General features: G+C 39.7%; 1 protein-coding gene across 3 annotated transcripts in view; it reads right to left on the reverse strand.

Moving 5' to 3' along the window:
• Positions 1 to 3612: 3612 nt before the first annotated feature.
• Positions 3613 to 22048, reverse strand: part of NAALADL2 (N-acetylated alpha-linked acidic dipeptidase like 2) — a gene marked incomplete at its 3' end in the record, with an annotated part of 659756 nt that continues 641320 nt past the window's right edge. For all 3 annotated transcript variants that reach the window (XM_027774417.1, XM_014590332.2, XM_027774416.1), the window contains 1 exon segment: positions 3613 to 3732. In XM_027774417.1, the coding sequence (XP_027630218.1) occupies positions 3613 to 3732 (120 nt within the window).

A 22048-nucleotide genomic window follows, 5' to 3' on the forward strand; every position in this document is an offset into this window, starting at 1 on the left:
ACATATACATATATATATATATATATTTATACACATACCTATATACATACATAAATATAAATATATAAATATATATACATACACACAACACATACACAAACATCTATTAAAGAATATTTAGAAATGTAGGAAAATGAAGGAAAAGTACAGATCATCCGTAATTCCCTCTATGCAATTGCATAATCAACCCCTTTCACATATAATACTCCAGTCACTAGTATGCTGAACACATAAGATTCACGTAACGTATCAGAAACTATGTTGCTTTGCTCCCCACTACCCTTTTACAAATATGCAAGGAGAGCAGGGCCAGGTGGTGGCTGAGCAGGGAGACAACCAGGACAGCACACTGAGAGGCGGCCCCAGGCAGGGCGGATCCTGCTCAGGCCCAGAGACCTCCCTGCTGTGCTGGGCGTGCCCTTGCCTGTGATCTGGGGCTGGCCAAAGGACAAGGACAGGGCTTGGGCTCAGAAGCCTGCTTGGGTGCTGTTTCTCTCTCACTAATGGAAGAAATAAAAAAATAAACTTAAAAAAAATTTAGGGAGAAACATTCTTCCTCAAGCAACTAGATAAAAATTTGGAGTGTTCCATTATTCTTCTGATTGTTGGTAGTCCTACGATCAGTTTGAGTCATCAGTCTTGAAGGAATGATGAGTAAATCTAGAACACCTAATGTGGCATCATGATGACAGCTACACCCTTGATTTAAAATGTCCAGTCCTCACCCCCCACCAGCTCAGGTCTACCGTCATGGTGCATTTCCTTCTTCCCTCATGTGCTATGTCCTTACCTCTCTGGGGTTGGAGAGGGCTCAGTTATTTGGGACTCAGTGGTAGGATTTTTTAAACTTTACTGTGCCTATCCCACGACAGCGTCACAGTCCCCCTGGAACTCACGTGCATTTAAAGCTGACCTTAAGCCTCTGGGCACTTAGTGACTTAACTGAAGCAGCCTCTATTGCAATTTCCTTGGTCAGGACACATGTAACTCTCACCTGGCTGGTTACTGACCCATGCATCACCTCGAGTTGAAACCCCGAGACAGGATGAAGGCCAACCGCACTGGCTTTCTGTCACATTTGCCCTGTCTGGTCTGTGGGAAATACACATGTATGTTTTCTCCCAACTCTGGAGATGCAGGTCAATCACAGCACAGACATTCCTTCTGCACTCATTTGGTAAATGCTTAGTGAGCCCAGCCCTCACCTTTAGGGTTCTCAGTCAGAGTCAACCCCCAGTTTGTCATGCCCTGCATGCTGCTAGGACTCAGTTGTTTAACTTACGAGGACTTTCCACTCCCTTACAGCGTTGTGGTCGTAGCATATTCAGCTGAACAAGTGCAACATAATTTTGAACATGCCACTAGTCCCGTATATCATTTCTAACACTTGGTCACATCATTGGCTATCCCTGTGTTTAACATCGCTGTTTTCCCTCCCCTTAGAATACACTGGTTGCACAGGAATCGCTAAATCAAAATGGGAATATTGGCCTCATGTGCTGGTACAGGCAGTACTGGAGCCACACGGGAGGCCTGGGACTGGGCCCCAGGTTGATCTGAACAAGCCAGGTGCACTCGCAGGGGCCTGTGATCCAGGCTGGCTGAGAGGTTGGGGAGCAGACTGTGGCATGGTGAAACCCTGTCAAAGGCATCTCTCTTTCTCATGAAAAAACAAATATTAAAAAGTATTCATTTTAAGTTAAATATAAATTTAAAAGCTATAGAGCAAAAAATTAATGACACTGTGCATTATAATTTCAAAGTCTGACCATTTATCAACTATCAGACACTGATTTAAGTATAATGGTACTCTTGAAAGATGAGGAGGGCGAAGAGGCATAGGATGTTCGCTTGTATACTCAAAGTGTGCCAACACATTTCTGAAAAGATTTCTGGACCTAGGAATTAGCAAAACTCATTTAGGGTTGGAGAAGAGAAATCTACCACCTCTTAGAACCAGGGCATTTCTGTAACATAACTACATTGACCGTTCTTTCTAACAGAAGAAGTAAGCATGAGTAGCCCTGGCTGTATGGCTGTGGTTCATTATCAGACACTTAGATTGAGTTGCTTTAATTATGTAAATGAACCTAGTGGATAAGTGCTAATAAACTTGCATTTAAATAAAATAAATCAAACTTTTCTTCTCCTCCGCATATTATCTTTTAATTAATTTTTTGAGCAGTCAGTAAGCACCAAGTATACAGTTGACAAAATCAACCAGTAAGGAGTGTAAATCAGCCTGATACTAGCCTCACATAAAGCACGCGATAATTATTCAGTTTTGATAGTAGATTACCAGTTTCACGTCTGTCATAAGAGGACAGTCCTTTTTTTAGCATCCTAGATAGTTATTATAAGAAAGAATAAGTCAACTTTATCAAGATCCCACAATCTATCAATACTTTGCTTAAGAAATAAGGACATCAATTCCTTTTTCTTAAATATTTTAATTTAGAACGTCCTATTTGGGGAAAGTTATCTGCCCATGACACTCCGCCTCTTTGTGCATCTCCCCTCTCTCACTCTGTTTTCCTCTCTCCGTCCCTTTCTCTCTGTTACACACATACACACACACTCCATACTCAAAAAGTCTTGTAATTCAAAAAAAAAAAAAAGGAAAATATTCACCCCACCACTGAATTATAGTCATTGGACCTACCTTATAAAGTAGTGGTAATTTTCCTAATTTCAGCAGCGCAATCTGATTTGTTACATTTTTCATCTTTTTAATCCTTTTTAGATCATCTGCAGTTCCGTATCTCACATCAATGACTTCAGCCTGAAAGAGGGAAAAAAGACAAAGAAAAATAAAACATTGGAGGAGTCACAGCTAAAAGTCCATTTAGTATGATGAAATTATGCGTAGTAACTCACGAGGTTTGGACGTCCCAAGTCTCTCTCTTGCCCTGTCTAGTAGAGTCCTAAGTCTCTCTCTCACCCTGTCCAGTCACCACAAACATGACCTTCCTATTTCTGTCCTGGTACAACAATTCTTCTGGCCACTGGGAAAAAACTGTGGGGCATTTTGCTTTGCCCTCTCCTTTCTAAACAAATTACAAACCTAGGTTTTTCCTAAACAGACCATCGAGTTTGGCACGTTCTACATTCATGCTTTTGGAATTTGCATCCTTTTACAAAACAGTGCAAGATTAGTTTCCTTAAAGTTCTGTGACAATCATACCATTCCCAAGTTTGGAAGCAAATTCTAAAACTCTTTATTATTAGCCAAATTAAGTATAAAGACCTCTTCTTTTTTATATTTTATTTTGATTTCTTTTATACATTCAATCTTATACACCACTTAGCTTACAAAGTGACTGTTCCAACATGAATACATTTCACACAGTCCAGTCGACCACACTATACACATTATCATCAACAAATAATAACCCACCTCCATGTCCCATCAATGTCTTGCCTCTCTATTTTTCTCCTTGATGTTTTTCCTCAGACTCTCCTCCTCCTCCCTCACTCTGTTTTCCTCTCTCCGTCCCTTTCTCTCTGTTACACACATACACACACACTCCATACTCAAAAATTGTTATTAATAAAAAAAAAAAAAAAAGGAAAATATTCACCCCACCACTGAATTATAGTCATTGGACCTACCTTATAAAGTAGTGGTAATTTTCCTAATTTCAGCAGCGCAATCTGATTTGTTACATTTTTCATCTTTTTAATCCTTTTTAGATCATCTGCAGTTCCGTATCTCACATCAATGACTTCAGCCTGAAAGAGGGAAAAAAGACAAAGAAAAATAAAACATTGGAGGAGTCACAGCTAAAAGTCCATTTAGTATGATGAAATTATGCGTAGTAACTCACGAGGTTTGGACGTCCCAAGTCTCTCTCTTGCCCTGTCTAGTAGAGTCCTAAGTCTCTCTCTCACCCTGTCCAGTCACCACAAACATGACCTTCCTATTTCTGTCCTGGTACAACAATTCTTCTGGCCACTGGGAAAAAACTGTGGGGCATTTTGCTTTGCCCTCTCCTTTCTAAACAAATTACAAACCTAGGTTTTTCCTAAACAGACCATCGAGTTTGGCACGTTCTACATTCATGCTTTTGGAATTTGCATCCTTTTACAAAACAGTGCAAGATTAGTTTCCTTAAAGTTCTGTGACAATCATACCATTCCCAAGTTTGGAAGCAAATTCTAAAACTCTTTATTATTAGCCAAATTAAGTATAAAGACCTCTTCTTTTTTATATTTTATTTTGATTTCTTTTATACATTCAATCTTATACACCACTTAGCTTACAAAGTGACTGTTCCAACATGAATACATTTCACACAGTCCAGTCGACCACACTATACACATTATCATCAACAAATAATAACCCACCTCCATGTCCCATCAATGTCTTGCCTCTCTATTTTTCTCCTTGATGTTTTTCCTCAGACTCTCCTCCTCCTCCCATCCTCTTCCCACACTCTATCCGGTATCCCATTACAGTCGGCGTGCACACATGTTAGAGTGTGCACACAGCCAGCCGTGAATGCCAGCCCCTTGGTGGTGGAGGGTTCAGCCTGTCTAATCACGCATTTCAGAACTTTAAAATACAGCCCCAAGTTACTATTGCTCTCCCATTTCCTACTGACCTTCCCCTACAATTACCTCGCATTCTACATCGGTCTTACTAATTTTTAAAAGTCCCCTTTTGCTAATACAAAAAGCACCATGCCTTTCTGGAGCTTCTAATAGGGCTCTGGTGTTCTTAATTCCTTTCCTCCTCCTTGAAAGTGCTGAACTGCGGGCTTTAGCGACACAGATTCCTACAAGCCGGCATGACTCCTTTCAGCTTTACTTTATACAATTTCTGTTACTAAAGTAATAGTCATTATGCTCTCTAATGGTTACATTATAAAACAAAATGTGCTGCTTCAAACTATAGTCAGAGAGAGGTGGATAAAAGGAGCTAGTGGTGTCAAATAGTGAAAGAATTGGAGATGGAGAATCCAGATCTTGAAACTTCCCACCTTTCTCAACTGAAACTAGTGCACTTCAACCAGTTTTAAAGAACACACTCCTCCAAAGTCATTAATTAATTTTTAAAAAAAGGAATCCCACAGGAGATTCATTTGAAGACAGAATTTTGTTTCTAGAGGAACATGTGAAATAAGTAAATCTGTTAGAAAAAAAAATTGACATGAAACATTTTTTAGCATGTTCATCTGCATCTATAAAGCCCTGCTAACACACACGCAAGCTCATGTGCTCTCTATCATAAAAAAGCTAGATTTGATGAGATAATATCATATTGATGAAATGTTAGCCACCTGATGAACTGTATTTCCATGTGGCCTAATTATCAGTGCCCTGTATCTATTTTGAACCTCAGAATGATCTGGTTCTGCCTCTCCTGGGGTCTTACTGAATATTTCTCTTATATATGCCTTTACCTACCAGTATAGGGTGATTCCCTGGTGAGGGCCCATCACGTACTGTTCTCACCCAGGTGTCCAGACACGCTGTTGGTTCACTGGTCTTAAGTTGAAATAATTACAGTGTAAACAATATCTATGAAAAGTTAAGCTGTACTTTTACTTCCATTTGCCCAAAAAAATTAATTGCTAAAAATACTTCTGTCAGGATGGATTTTTATTAGAATGTTTTTCCTATTAAAATGTGATTAAATCATTCCTTTAATACAATTTTTGAGTTTGTTGATATCATTACCATAATAATAATTGTTGATCTATGATTTTAGAATCCTGATTAAATACATAATCATAAAACATGAGTGATTTCATCACAAAATTGTGAGCATTCATATTTTCCATTTCAAATTTCTAATCTACCTTTTAATTGCTTGCTATTCAGTGACAGTATCTTCAGACACAGCTACCATTCAATAGACTTCGTTAATAAAGGTAGTTTTCATACTTAACACAGGCTGAGAAAAATATCTGGTTTGAGAAGATACAGGCCGGGTTAGACTTTCTGTTTGTGTTTACATCAGAAAAACAAGGCAGTTACAAAAATACCAATTTCGCCAAGGAGGTTTGTATTGTTGAAAAATATCAATAACTTGACTCAACAATGGCAACTTTAATTAAAAAGCCCTTCAACTAATTTTCTATAAAGTCTTCAAAAAGTTTATTTAAAAGGGATATTATAAAAAAAAAAACTATGCACGATTTCAGATTTTTTTTCAAGCAAAAATAAACTCATACTTTATTTCTATTTTCCCCCAGACTTTCTGAAGTCTGCTGATATAAACAGCATGTCAACTGATGGATGTTTTAGCATGTGACATGCCTTTCTTTTCCATGAGTATGTTTCTTAATACAGGCATCAATAGATAACTTTAAGAAGTTCGTGGAAAACAGAATTGAAAGATAAAAATTTTTTAAATATACTTTATTTGCAACATTTGCAACTCTCCATCAAGTTCAAGATCAAACTAGATTTTGTTCAGACATGTTATAACAAGTTAGTACAAGTTTATTTCAGAGCACACACACAAAAAAATTAATTCCATAAAGAGTGATTTTGTTTTTGTTTTTATAATACATGGACTTTTTGCATGGACTTTTTGAAGACTCTTTATGTATCAATTTATTTTGGCTTATGCACTTTGAGGCTATGCATTCAATCAATAATTACAGAAGCCTCAATGTCCTGAGGGTTGGACAGGCAATAAGAAGAAGATATCTACTGCCTTCAAAGGATACCTCCATGCTAGGTCCTTTCTGAAAGCCATCCTATTTAACTTGAAGCAAACTGAGAATCACAGCTGCAAGAAAGCACATCGAATTTTTCTGAGGCACAAATCAATATACAATGATATGATAAAATGCCAGATGATTTTTTTCCACATATCTTTATTGCAACAATTAACCTCTCCATACTTCATTTATTCTTTCACACTAGAAAACCATCCATTCAACTAGCTGCAATGCTACTTTTAATTTAGATGCAAGTCGCATGAACTATTAAGTCACATCTTACTAGTCTCTTAAAGAATGTCAAGTGAACAGGAGCCTAGGCACCTGCTGACCCCAAGGATTACATTCTTAAATACTCATTGTATAGTTCACAACTCAGTGATCACTAAATTCTGTGTAAGTTACACTTGAGTATAATTACTCTATTTGTCTCTAAACTAGCAAACTATGGTATATAGGCAAACCCAGTCTGATGTGTTTTGTAAATAAGCTGAACCACTCGCTCTGGGTGTACCGCAGCTTATTTCAAGAGAATTTCCTTGTCACGGCAGAGGAAGCAACAGACAGGTACACACTGGAATGATCCCTAATTTATTTTTGATTTAATATTGTTTTACCAGAGGGAGATAGTCAATAATCTATATGTCACTTTTGAATTAAAAATGCAAAACTTAAAACAACAGTAGTAATTAGAATTATTACTGGACTTCTATTACTGGTCATAGGAGGGTGAGGAGTATACTGATCTTTTGGGTGTTGGATTTCCTAGCTGGTAACTTTATAGACAAGTTTGCTTCGTGTTGACAATTTTACGTACATATGTAACATATAAGCCTTGTATTCTCTTTTGAGATATTTCACTCTCATATAAATGATGAAAACCACTTATCATTTAATAAACATTTATTTACTATTCACTTCACACTGTTCCAAGAGAGGAGAGCGTGCGATACATTAGTGAGCAGAACAAAGATTGTAGCTCTAGTGGAGCTTCAACATTGTAGAGAGTAGAGATAGGTAATCAACAGAAGAAAGAAGCAAATTATGTAGTTCCTTAAGTTGAAGATGCAGGAGAGAAGTAAGAGCAAAGGGAATTGAGAGTGTTCTTATAGTGTTGAATAGGGTGGTCACAGCTGCGTACTTGGACAGCTAAAACTAGAGGAGAAACTTGAAAGCAGCAGAGGAATGAGTCTCGTGGATGTGGAGGAAGGTACATTTCCAATAAAGGGAAAAAACGAAACCCAACACTCTCAGGTAAAATACGTATGGCCGGCAATGTTGGGGTTGGACTGTGGTGGAGAGTAGTCAGCAGGCAGGAAAGGTCACTTCCATGGAACATTTGAGACCCTGAGGAAACTCATAGCTGTTATCTCTTGCTTTCTCCTAATAACAGCAGTAGAAGAAATTTTAAAGACTACCAAATAGGCTAGATATTTGCTTCAGGGACACAAGGATTTAGAAAGTTACTTTCCAATCTGTACAGGAATTGTGAGGGCACCCTGAGCAGAAGCAACAGAAGAGTACCTAAAGGAAAAGCAGAATTTCAGTTTCTCTAATCAGCTAAACAAATTTAAAGTAACAGCCACCGAAAATATACTGTGAACTGTCCCTGGCCTAAGCTCCACACTGGGTACCTTCCAGTGCCACGTTTCTTCTCCAACTTGAGGCAGCAGAAATGATTCATGCTGATGTAGTGATTAATGCTTTCAATTCTTTCAGACTTGACATTTTCAACCAAATCAATCACTCAACTCTCCTAGTTCTTCTTTAAGCGAGATTCAAAATGTAAAGAATTTTGAAAAGCCTATTTTGACTAAAACAGTAATTTTCTACTCAAATTCAGAAATGATAAACTCAAGCGTTTCTGATACTGATAACATACAATATGTCAAAGTGCTGTTCATCTAAAAATAAGTTTGTACTTTAGAATGTTAGTTATCTCATCAAATCTAGCTTTTTTAAGATAGAGAGCACATGAGCTTGATTGTGGAGTGTGGGAGAAAGAGAGATGTACCCTTGAAGGGGTCTCTGCTCTCCAACCCTCCAGCTCTTCAGAATCTTGGGTCCCCTCACATGCAACCAGCAAGTTTTCAGACTGACTCAGGGATCTGAACCCATGGTCACAGATGACTTCCAGCCTCTCAGGGTCCTTGTGTTTCCACTGAGCCACAGAAACCAGACCTTAACATAGCTTTTGAATCCTCTGGAATTAAAGTGCTTATGTTTCAAACACTTACAAAATGAATGTGACTCTCCATGTTTACATTTTACCTTTCTAAAAAAAAATCTTAGTATATTAGTATTTATAAAGAGTTTAAAACAGTTAGCGTAATGGCTATGTCACTGGACTCCCATGTAGTCGACTGTGGTTCGCATCCCAGACCCGGTGGCTTAAAACTCACGCCGGGCACATGTGCGTGCATGCCCAAGATCCCGAGAGGAGAATGGAGGAGAAGGGATTACGGTGTGGCCATCCCCCCTGGGGGGGGGGGTTGATTTCTTGCTTTCTGTCTGTCTCTCTCTCTCTGTCTGTCTGGCAAGTGCACGCACCCTATAGCAAAAACCTCTAAAAAAATAAAATTTAAAAAAAGAGTTTAAAACCTAGAGATTGTTGAATTTTATTAGTAATTCTTTTTCAAGGAGGCTCAAGGGCTTTCCATCAGAGACATTATCAGGAAGGCCATGTGAAGCTTGAAGACCATTGTTGCTTCTTTCCACTCCTGTGGCAGACGTTACTAATTAATCATCATCTTTTCAAACTCCCTCTCAAAACAGTATTCTAGCTAATCAAGACCCATCAGATAGGGGTTGTTATAAGGAGGAGATATATTTTAAACATTTAATAAATAGTACGGCACAAGTACCAATCTTTTAAAATGGACTCCCAACCAATCAAAGGGACACTAGCTAGTAGACTAGACTGATCCATCTCGACTGAATTCAGCATAAAGCCCGGAACACATGCTCAGTCGTGCTTCTTTTTTTTTTTTTTTACTTTTTTTTTTTTTTTGAGAGATTTTCACTGTAGGGTGCGTGCGCTCGCCAGACAGACAGAGAGAGACATAGAGACAGAAAGCGAGAAATCACCCCTCAGGGGGGATGGTCACGCCGCAATCCCTTCTCCTCCATTCTCCTCTCGGGATCTTGGGCACGCACGCACACGCGCCCGGCGTGAGTTTTAAGCCACCGGGTCCGGGACACGAACCGCGGTCGACTACGTGGGAATCCAGCAACATAGCCATTACACTAACTGCTGGTTCCCAGTCATGCTTCTTTATTATAAATGATCAGATAAATAGGTATCCTGCCAGTTTTGTCAGTTTATTTTTATTTTTAGAGGCTTTTTTTGATGTCAGTTTTTTTTAATATCCTTTTGTTATTGGCCCATTTTTTTAAAATTTGCATCCATTATTGTATACCTTTACAACACACAATGTGTTTTTTCAAAATATGTATGCAGTACATGAAAATCAAATCAAGGATTTTACCGTATACTTTTTTTGCCATAGGCAGAGCCGAGGAAAAGTGAAAAATCAGCACCCCCCCCCCGCCCTTGGGTGGGCCATGCCTCAACTCCCTTCTCCATTCTCCTCTGGGGACTTTGGGCACACACCCACACTGGGTCCAGGGTATGAACCATGCGGTTGGCCAGGTGGGACCCTGTCGCTCAAACCACTATACCACCTGGCAGGCCGGCCCCATATACACAATTTTCATTTCTTTTTTTTAAAACAATTACTTTATTTTGTTATGTTTTATTTATTATTATTATTATTATTAGCATTATTATTTTTAATTTACTACAGGGCATATGTGCTCACCAGAATGAGAGAGAGAGAAAATGAGAAAACAAGCATCCGGGTCAGGGACTTGAAACACAGAGAGCCACACACAAGTCCAGTGCTTTAACCAGCATGTCACCTACAGGCCCCATATACGTGATTTTCAACAGAGAACTTCATGTTCGTTCGTTGTTTCTTCTCCTTGCCTCTCCCACCCACCCTCTCCCATCTACCCCTCCACTGCAGTCTCTTTAGCTGAACTCCTCCTCTGTACTACCGTGTCTCCAGGTATGTTTTCTTTACTGCAGGGTATGCATGTATACAACCTGGCTGAGAAAGCGTCCGTTACACTGACACGCTAAATGCACACTTAATACAGCAGTGACCACACTCCAAGTCCTGAATAACAAAGAGAAGCCACTTCCTTTAGCATACAGTAGTCGTTTCATAAATTTGCAAAATCTTTTTGGTACTTCTGCTTTACAATGCACGTCTACATTGCATGTCTTTCTAAAGAATAAGAAAACATAAGTTCAAATTATTGCATTGTTAAAGTTAACCAAAGTGGAAAAGTTCTGTCAGGATTCCGTTTCATATTTTAAACCTATAGTCTCCAAAGTTAATAGACAAAATAATGCAGTTTAGGATAAGTTTGCATAATAGACTAGAAGGTGTAGATTTTCAGGGAGAAAAAAACATGAAAAGTTCTCCAGAATTTAGTAAATGGTCCCTAAGAGACAATTTTGCTCCTCATTGGTACTATTCAGGCAACTTAAAACAAACACAACCAGCCAGAGTGTCTTCTAACCATTTCTGTTAAATAAAGAAAGTAATCTGAAAAGCAAAAGCTATACCTTTTTCGAAAGATACTGTGGGGCCAGCCCGTGGCATAGTGGTTCAGGTGGTTACATATCACAGGGCCAGCTGTGTGGTTTGAGTCCCAGAACAATTTGCTTGGAAAACACTCCTCACCCCTTCTGCATGTGTGTGCAAAGTCTCAAAGGAAGGGGCAGTGCAGAAGAGGGAATGGCGGTGTGACCATCACACACAGGCCGTACCCTCTGTCTCTGTCTCTCCAGAGAGCGCATGCTAAAATAATAACAATAAAAATCAAGCAAAAAAGAAATGCTATGAAAAACATGTAGAGAAAGAGAAGAGAGAAAAGCAGAAGAAAATAGAATTGTGAAATCCCCAGGGAGAAAGAATTAATAAGAGAGTATTTAATTTTCCAGCAATACATAGCAGTCTATATTCCAGTTTCTGAAGGATGGAAGAGAACAACTTACTGAAGTTCCCTTTCATGCTGCTTACTTTCCTTAGTTGAGAGGTTGACAAGAAGTAAACAAATTCACTTTTCAGAAAACTTTCGATTATGATTTGCCCTAAAGTCAATAAAGCAGACATAATATAATAGAGGGTAATAAAGAATCACAAGTAATTACAATTAATAAGTAAGTTAGGGATGGCATTGCTAAGGATATTGTATCTATATGATAAAAAAAAAAAACTATGTACTTTCCTGGAAAAAAAAATTTAGTCAAGATAAGTACAAAGACCCTGTGAAAATGAACTCTGTCAAATAGAAGAAGACAACAGACATGTTGAGTAAAACATGAACATTGGATTTTCAAATAGTCCGAAGTTTCTTTTTTTAATATATATATTTGCGAGGGGATTGAATAAGGTTGAATTTTAGGAAATGCAGTAGTGAAGGAAAGAGGCAAGGGGGTGATAGTACACTGGTTGGGTGGTCTTTTACCAATAAGAATTAAAAATATTTATAGGCTGAAACAATTTGACCCTGTTTGATGGGCAAATCCTGAAAAGGAAAGAGGTATAAATAAACTACATCTAGACTATTTTCTCTCAACATGAGAGAATAAAGTAAACCAACACAAGGGAGGTTATTTCTACTTTGTTCTATTTCCATGGCTGTCAGCAATCGCTGATCATGAGTGTCTGCAGCTTCGCTTTCCCCCATGCTTAATCTATTTACTGTGTTTCCCTGCAATAAACTAGGAGTAAGACTCCTACAAATCCAAATGCAAAGCTAAGACAATAATAAGCGGCAACAGAACAGAACTGGCTAATTGTGCAGAGACAAGCCTCCTGCAATGAAATGGTGAGACTCAGCCATCTCTGCTGGGGAGAGAGTGCAAGGGAGGCGCGTGGCTGCTGCATTGAAAGTGCAAGGAGAGCCAGTGGCAAGAGCCCCAGCCCTCTGAGGAGCAGGAGGGAAGACCAATAGCTATTACGTTAAATGCTCCAGGAGCCAGAAGTGTCCCAGAAAGGTTTATATCTCACAGGTAATTTGAGGTGGTCTTTGAAAGGAGCTCACCTCTTAATCTTTTAGCTCTATTGAAAAGATCAACTTTATCTGGTCATCTCTGACCTTGGGAAATCTGAAGGGAATTCCCTGCCCCTTTCAATCCTATGATTGATTTCTGAGTGACATCTATGGCCCTAAATGAAGAAACAGGGCATTTAACACGGTCTCTGAGTGCCCTCTTCCTTTCCACCTCAGGGTAGTGCTCTCTGACCACCCCGCCCTAATGCTGCAGCCATTGGCTATTGCCTCTTGTTGAGTGCTAGGAAGTCCAAGCTGATAAAATGGCCCGCAGGGGTGGAAACAGAAAGTCCTGTTGTATAGAACTTGTAAACTTCTGTGATTTAAAGATTCTCTCCTGAGGGCAACACAGGTGATGTGAGGGTTAAGACTTGGACTCCCAAAGGCCAAACATGGTTTGAGTCCCAGACCTGACAGCCTGCCTTCTCCATTTCTTTCTCTTTCTCTTTGTCTGTCTGCCTTCCTCTGGTGAGCACACATGCCCTTTAGCAAATTAAAATAATAATAATAAATTGAAATTTTTAAATTGTAAATAAATAAAATATAAAGATTCTCACTATAGGTGGTTTCATATAAACAATGGGACATTACTCAGGAGGCCATTGGAGGATAGGAAGAAATAGTCGGAATTTAGGAAGATACACGGAATTAGCTCTCATTGCAGGGTTGAGCTGGCTAGAGATGGCTCTGACACACCACTAGGGCACTTACAGGTCATCTTCTGAGGTGGTAGGCCAGCACTCTACCAAAGGTTTAGCTAGGTGGTTGAACATAGGTTTGCATTAGAGAAAAAGGCTGAGGCTTATGCCTAAGAATTGGGGAAGGAGGAAGAGCCTCTAAAAGGACAGACGAGAGTAAGAAGTGAGTAAAAGGAAGAAAGATAAGGAGAGGACGCAGTCCACAGAAAACACAGGCTGCTAGACTGGGTTGTCGGAAAAGTCATGATGCATTTTGCATAGAAAAACACAGACACCCCAATAAAAAAGCGAATATATGATGTGTGTCTGTGGGAGTGTGTGTGTGTACTTGTTGGGAGGAGGATAAAACTGCACAAACTATTTAGACAGTTAAGGGGAAAAAAATCAATACTTAGTCATTTACAAGGGGACCTCAAAAAGTTCTTGCAGAAATACAGTAAAGTATAAATAATTTTTGTGCAAAAATTTTTGAGATAGATCCATGTAGTTTTCATAATGTGTATTTCTCATGAACTTCCTGGAGACCCCGGATAGCCCCTATGCTAGACTGTTTACTGCATACATTTATCCACTGTTTGCAGTACATTTATATTCTGTAGATATTCCTTGACCATTTTAGAAATGAGGAAGCTGGAACTCTTGCTAATGTTCACAGCAGTATCAAGACACAGTTTTATGATTGTTTACCTAAATTCCAGTTTTTCCTATTAGATTACCAAGTGCATGTGACAAGATCCAAAGCTTTCTTATTTATCAGTGTGTCCCCTGTATTAAAATATAAAATGCACTCAGTATGTATTTGCTGAATATTGAATAATTCTTCTGTTTATGAGACCCAGCTGGCTAAATTTTATATTAGTCAGTTAATTTTTTTAGTATCAAATTAAAATACAAAAAATAACAAATTAATAATCACAGTACTCCTCATTTAACAAATTATACTCAATTTATTAAGGTAAGGATACTGAAGAAGGTACAAATTTATTCGAGAGAATTCTTTCTAGAGACCAGGCAAGTAGCATGACAGAGTTTTCTTCAGGCCCTGGTCTCACGTGGCCAACTCTGCTGAGTCCCAGACTGGGTGGCCTTGAAATGCTCCTGGTGGGACCAGCAGATGGCATGGTGGTTAAGGCACTGGACTCCCACATGGCCAAGCAGTTGTGTCCTGGACCTGTCAGCTTCAAAGTCATGTTGGGCACATGTCCAAGCTTGCCCAAAATCCTGAGAGGAAAATAGAGAAGACATTGCAGAGTGGCCACCTCCCAGAGGGTAATTTCTCACTTTCCAACTCTTTCTCTTCCCCTCTTCCCTCTTTCTCTCCCTCTCTCTACTGAGCACATGCACCCTATGGCAAGAAAAAAAAAAAAAAAGTCTAAATAATAATAAGGGAAAGAAAAAAAAAATTAGTCAAAAGGACCATTTTTTTTCTACAGGGAACTCTAGCTCTGAAAAGATGGAATTTGAACCATGTGGTGAAGTGAGGGAACTCTTACTTACAGACTACATATTTAAATTCTGACATTTTATAGAAATTAAAATGTAAATTAAATCTGCTAAGAAAGTTAAGAATCATCACTTAATTGTGTAAGTGGTATGCTTTAAATCAAATCAGTAATAAAAATAACAACACTAGAATTTTATGTCAAATAGTAATGGTGATTCAGAATGCTTCTGAAAAACTTGAGTCAAAGAGAGTCTGTTTTCAAAAACTTTCTTACTAAAAAAAAATGCCGCATTTCTTCTAATAACGTGAACAAAATAGTCCATTGTACTTTAACCCTTAGTTGAATCTAGCTACTTTTATAAAATAAATTTTGTCCTTATTTTTGAATAAAAAATTAACTTTTCTAACAAATATTTAACTACAGACAATGTGCCTGACATCTTTATAAACACTCTTGTCAAAATTTAAAATAGAGGGCAAATTGTTTCAGCAACATGTGAATACGAGTCCTGTGTTGATGGCTCTCCAGTAAGAAGGCGTCCGTGACAGGACTGTGTCGGCTCTTTGTTAACGCACAGAACCCATGAAACCAGAAAGGAGAGCCCTGTTGGGTTAAGACGTCTTATGCAGAATTAAAACGTAGTAATAGTCGCATGCAACCGTGGATGCAGTCACATAGCCCACCCTTGGGTCTCATCGCCAAAAGACGCACTCCAAAAGAACAAAAGAGGTGCGAGGCGGTTTCACCACTGAAAACCTGTGCCGAGCTCTCATTTCTGTGCTGGCCAGCCTGGAGTTCATCCTCACGCCCACACAGCAGAAGATGAAATAATACAACTGCGTTCTCCTCCACTAGCTCCCTGGTATTTTAAATCTCCAACAGCAATCCTTCAGAGCCAGTGCATATAGCTCTGCCTTTTGCCATAGCACTGATAAACTCTCCTTTGTTTAAAACTGTTAAAAAGAAAGAGCAAGCTTCCCCAGCCACGAGGACATAGATATCGGATTGTAATTAATCCATGGAGTCCATGTGGCAGTCTTGAAGGCTTTCCGACAAAATATTTGATGTAGGGCTCAGATTCCGCGTGTTAGATTCAACGACTACGCCTTCATGTATTACCCATGCTTGGCATGATTTATCATTCTGCATTCAAGAATAAAACATTTCGTTACAAATTTCTCTCATCTTTCAGTTTTAATTAAAATATATGATCAGCATATTATGTATATTTTATTATTTATTCACACTCGACAAGTCGTTTCTTTCCAAACGATTTATATCTGTCATGTTAAACAGAAGGGAGGGAGATTGATAAATATGACAGCAGTTTGTGCTTCAAATCTTGATACACAGTTCTGATATTTAAAAACCTGTACCGTTAAATGTGTCCGTGTTCTACCAAATGATAATAATACTAGCTAATATGTTTCGAGTGTTATCTAAGTGCCAGATACATTACCTAGTTTCTATCATGGTTTCTGCACAACTATTTAAGGCACTACTATTATTCCCTATATAGAGATGAGAACACTGAGTGTTAGTGATCAATTCACCTTTGCACAGCTGTAAGAAGGGTTCTAGACTGGGCTCTGGAACCGAGCATTCTGCAGCACGGACTGTGGTAAACCTGCTCATAATGATATCTCTCATACACAGGTAATGAGTCATTGCAAATAAGTTTTTCCACAAATTCATGTTCTTTGGCTTGTCTTTCAGACAAAAAAGTAATGTTTGGCAGAAAGTAAACATCCCACATTCATAAAATGTATCAGAATAAGGACAGATTCCCTGCACCAAAAAAAAAACATAGCAAAATTAATGTGACCAACGCGTCCTCAACATTAACTGCGTGCTTTGCTACTTGGGCTTCAGGCAAGACAAAAAGAACAACAGCACGGGAGTCACATGAAGCCCACTGCTGTGGCACAGGGCGTGGAGCTCAGCCCTGCAGTGCTGGGACTGCACAGGGGACCACGGTCTAAACCTTTGGTCAGCCTAGAACACGCCAGGCGTGGGCGGATCACGGCATGGCAGGACCCTGTCAAGGGTGTCTGTTTCTCTCTGTTAGAAATAAAATCACCTTGACACAACTGACTAGATATTGCGCACTCACCACCCACGTCTTTAACTTTATAATAATATTGCAGTTGATGTTTACATTTTAATAAAAACAGGAATCTGTTTGCTCCCTGAAGCTAACCTCATTCATGTTAAATTATTTATGTATCCATTTTAATATGTATTTTGCATCTGACAGGACAACACTCTTTAGGACCCTTTTCCTGACCCACCTGTCACTATGATGGGGTAAACAATGTCACCTTTCTGGTGCACGGTGAATTACAAAGGAGCTGAGGAGTGCACCATCCATCATGCTGGCACTAAGTAGGTTTTCCGAGTAGATCTCCGATATCACAACTGCTGTTTAGACTGTTACCAGAAAGCACAAATTGGAAGCTTATACAAAACGGTCATATGATGAATGGGCATGACAGCTTTTCAAAGAAGGGGCACTCCTCTTCGACAAACAGCCTTGTCAAAAGCAAAAGTTGTGGGAAGCTTTGCTGGCAGTCAGACTAGAGGGACTCAGGAACTTGTTACTGGCTCTGCCTGTTAGAAGTTCATGCAAATACAATATACCCAAAATCAAAACGGAGAAATGCCAGAGTGAGCAGCAGCCACTCAAGCTTGCTTAGGATTAGGGGGTGACCTGAGGAGAAACATCCCCAGTACCCTATGAGCTGGGATATGTGAGTTTTAACCACATGCCAATCGAACACATGTACCTAAAATATATGCAAGTTTTCTATATGCACAATGTCACCTAGAAATTGCTTTGCTTTTGAAAGTCATAAAAATATTCATACATTTCCATTTTGAAAACTCAATATGTAAAACTTACTACATATATACTTTCTTGACACAGATATACAAATAATTTTGTACTTAGTGTAATATATTTTCATTATCAATACAATTTGGAAAACACAACTTCTGACTTACAATGGTTGAGTTTATATGGATTGACTTATGTTTTTCCAACTTTATGACGTGGTGTGGTGTTTAAGGGTGCTAGATTCCCACATGGCCAACCACCCAACCATAGCAAGTCCTGAACCTGGCAGCTTGCTTTATTGCTTTCTCATTCTCTCTCTCTCTCTCTCTCTCTCTCTCTATCTCTCTCTCTCTCTCTCTCCTCTCTCTATCCATCCTTCTCTGGTCAAATTAAAAAAAATAAAGTTAAATGAAATAATTATTTTAAAATATAGCTACACATTCAGTAGAAATCACACTTCAAATATCTATTCAACCATCTTGTTTCACTCTCAGGACAGTTTTCAATAAATTACATATAAGCATAATCACTTTATTATAGGTTATATTAGATTATTTTGCCCAACTATAGGTTAACATACACATTCAAGGTAGGTAGACTAAGCTATTATGTTTGGTAGAGGAGGTGTATTGAATGCATTTTTAACATACAATATTTTCAAATTACAATTTTTTTAAGAGAGAGATTTTTGCTATGGGGCACATTCATTTGTTGGAGATACAGAGAGACAGAAAGTGAGAAAGCCCTCCCCATGAAGGATGACCATGACGCAATCCCTTCTCCTCCATTCTCCTCTCAGGATTTTGGGCACTCACACACAAGCGCCTGGTGTATTAAACCACTGGATCTGGGACTCAAAACATTGTCAACTACATGGGAGTCCAGAGACGTAATCATTGTGTCATCTGCTGGTCCCTCAACTTCCAATACATTTAGTAGGACATAACCCCACTGTACATTGAGACAGTGATGTTATTGTGAGTTAGCGTCTTTGTATAATTTGTGTGGCAAGCTTCTCCACAATTATATTCTTCAAATAGAAGATGTTTCTTTCATTTGTAACTACACTTTAGCTTTTTTAGCAATCTCTTGCTTCAGGCTACTATTTAAATATGGAGTATATTTTTACCTCTACACTGAACTTTTTTTTTTAGAGGTTTTTGCTATAGGGCACGTGCGCTCACCAGAGAGAGAGACAGACAGAGAGATAGAAAGTGAGAAATCCCCCCCAGGGGGGATGGCCATGCCACAATCCCTTCTCCTCCATTCTCCTCTTGGGATCTTGGGCACACACACACACGCGCCTGGTGTGAGTTTAAGCCACAGGGTCCAGGATGCGAACCGTGGTCAATTACATGGGAGTCCATTGACATAGCCATTACGCTAACTGCTGGTCCCTAGACTGAACTTTTATTTTCATTTTTTACAGCCTTTTTTTTGGGGGGGCGTGAGAGGTTTTTGCTACAGGGTGCGTGCGCTTGCCAGAGAGATAGAGACAAAAAGACAGAAAGCAAGAAATCACCCCCCAGGGGGGGATGACCATGCCACAATCCCTTCTCCTCCATTCTCCTCTTGGGATCTTAGGCACGTTTGCCACCGGGTCTAGGACTTCGACCGCGGTTGACTGCATGGGAGTTCAGCAACATAGCCATTATGTTAACTGCTGGTCGCATTAATGGATGCTTCTAAAAGTCTTTTCCAACTCTTATTTATTAAGAATGGCAGTGGGAACCAGCAGTTAGCATAATGGCTATGTCGCTGGACTCCCACGTAGTCGACCGCGGTTCGTGTCCCGGACCCGGTGGCTTAAAACTCACGCTGGGCGCCTGTGCGTGTGTGCCCAAGATCCCGAGAGGAGAATGGAGGAGAAGGGATTGCAGCATGACCATCCCCCCTGGGGGGTGATTTCTCGCTTTCTGTCTCTATGTCTCTCTCTGTCTGTCTGGCGAGCGCACGTGCCCTACAGTGAAAATCTCTCAAAAAAAAAAAAAAAAGAATGGCAGTTAATACATTTACAAGTGGTAGTATGTTCCCCTAAATGACTGACTAAATGAATATTAAGTTAATTTCATGAATCTCCAGAATTTGGTTTCCTTTGATAAAAGAATACTCAAGCATTGCTAACTGAGAACTATGCAGAAAGCACTTGGAGAAGTGGTTACATTGGCACATATGAGACCTCCCTCAGTTCCAGTAATAAAAATATTAAAAACAATTAATTTTATAAAAAATAAACCATTTCTGATAGAGAAAAGAAAAAAACTACTTGTTAGTTATTTTAGTTTTTATTTTTATTTAATTTCATAAATAGATATCATAAACATAAATACTTTTAAAATTTTGCTATAGGACATGTCCACTCTCCAGAGACAGACAGACAGACAGAAGGAGAGAGGGAAAGTGAGGAATCACCCCTGGGGGGATGGCCATGCCACAATCCCTTCTACTCCATTCTCCTCTCAAGATTATGGGCACGCACACATGTGCTCAGCATGTTTTTTAAGCTGCTGATCTGGGACCAACTCACAGTCAGCCACGTATGGACGCTTCTGCCTTGACTGCCAAGCCGACCAGCTGGCCTGCTTTAAATCAGCCATTTCTATTCAATATCAAAGCCTTAGAAATAGGTGTGACTCTTGGCCATGAAAGACAGAGAAATAGGGAAAGTGCTCCTGGACCCCACCTTGTCCCCAGTATCTGGCTTTCATGTAAGCCGTGGTAAAACATGCTGAGGACAGAATACAAAGGCCATGCTTGCAGACAGAGACACACACACACACACACACACACACACACACCAGTTTAAAAGTTCAAAATAGGGATCAGTGGTTGGTGTAATGGCTATGTCACTGGACTCCCATGTACCAACTGCAGTTTGAGTCCCGGACCCGGTGGCTTAAACTCACACCCAGTGCGTGTGTGTGCCCAAGATCCCGAGTAGAGAATGGAGGAGAAGGGATTGTGGTGTGGCCATTACTCCTAGAGGGTGATTTCTCACTTTATGTCTCTCTGTCTCTTTCTGGTGAGCACACGTGCCCTATAGCAAAAATCTCTCAGAAAAAAAAAGTTCAAAAATATATTGTTTTCAATTAAACCAGTTGCTTCATTTAATGAAAATGTATTTTGTGCTCTCTCTTCACAAGAAAAAGAGAGAGGAGAGGAAAAGACAAAGGAGGAGGAAAGTACCACATATTTGTGTCTGCTCTTCGTGAAGGGGTTGGAAGAGGGCTGTGGGACATACTAAACATACACAATAATTATTCTCTGTGGCTTCTCATTCCAAATGCGGGGAGGACAGGCGTGTGTACACAGCACCCCTGGGAGCACACAGCACAGGGCCCTGAGCATCCAGATTTTTAGTGTCCAAGCTCTGATGATAGTGTTGAAGCAACAAAATTGACATCCAACTACATTTCCGGGTGAACAATGACTGCTATCGTTAAAAGGAAAATGATACGAAGATACTTTGGGTCTGAGTCTATTTCAATTTCCATTAAACTATAATCGTAGGGTTTGTATAATCGAATCAGCCTATCACTGCCTGGATGCGGATGTGCTCTAAGGACGTTTAGAAAGAGGGCATCGGCTCCTTTAAAAGCAAGAAGCTTGAATCTGTTGGGTTGTCAGGGAAGCCATGATGCATTTTTACATAGAAAAATATGTCTGACGCCTAATATACGATTTTATGAATGTCCATATTATCTTACCTACTTCCTAAAAATCCACTGTACACATTAGTAACATTACATATTACTAAGAACTTGTCCTACCTTAAAAGCGACTCAGTCAGGAGTGTGGAGGAGCCTGTCCGTGGACACTTAACAGGTACACGTTTTACTGCTATACATTATTTGAAACACTTGAAGTTGTCTGACGGCAGAAGTGTGAGAGGGCGCCAAAAACAACAGATGGCTATTTATATGTCTACCCTAGAACACCATCTCTCAGGGTGTGAGGATGACTAATGTTTTGTGATTTAGTGACGGCTTCTGTGGAACAGAAAGAAGCAAACACACAGTTATGTGTAACACCCGATGTCTCAACATCGACACAGTGTAGAGAACGGCTTTCCCCGGTATGGAAAACTGGGGCCAAACAGCTTCTTCCCACTCGCCTTTTCACTTTTTCACTGACTTCGCTCATCCTGACTCCCACCCTACCCCGCCATGAGATCTGGGTTTGCTGGTGCTGAATCAGAAACCAGGCGTTTACAGTATGTGTTGCCATCGCTTTAAAACCAACGCCAACAGAGTGTGGCCAGAGGTG

The sequence above is a fragment of the Tupaia chinensis genome, unplaced genomic scaffold (genome assembly GCF_000334495.1).
Source record: "Tupaia chinensis unplaced genomic scaffold, TupChi_1.0 Scaffold000430_1, whole genome shotgun sequence".
In the NCBI taxonomy this organism is placed as follows: Eukaryota; Metazoa; Chordata; class Mammalia; order Scandentia; family Tupaiidae; genus Tupaia; species Tupaia belangeri.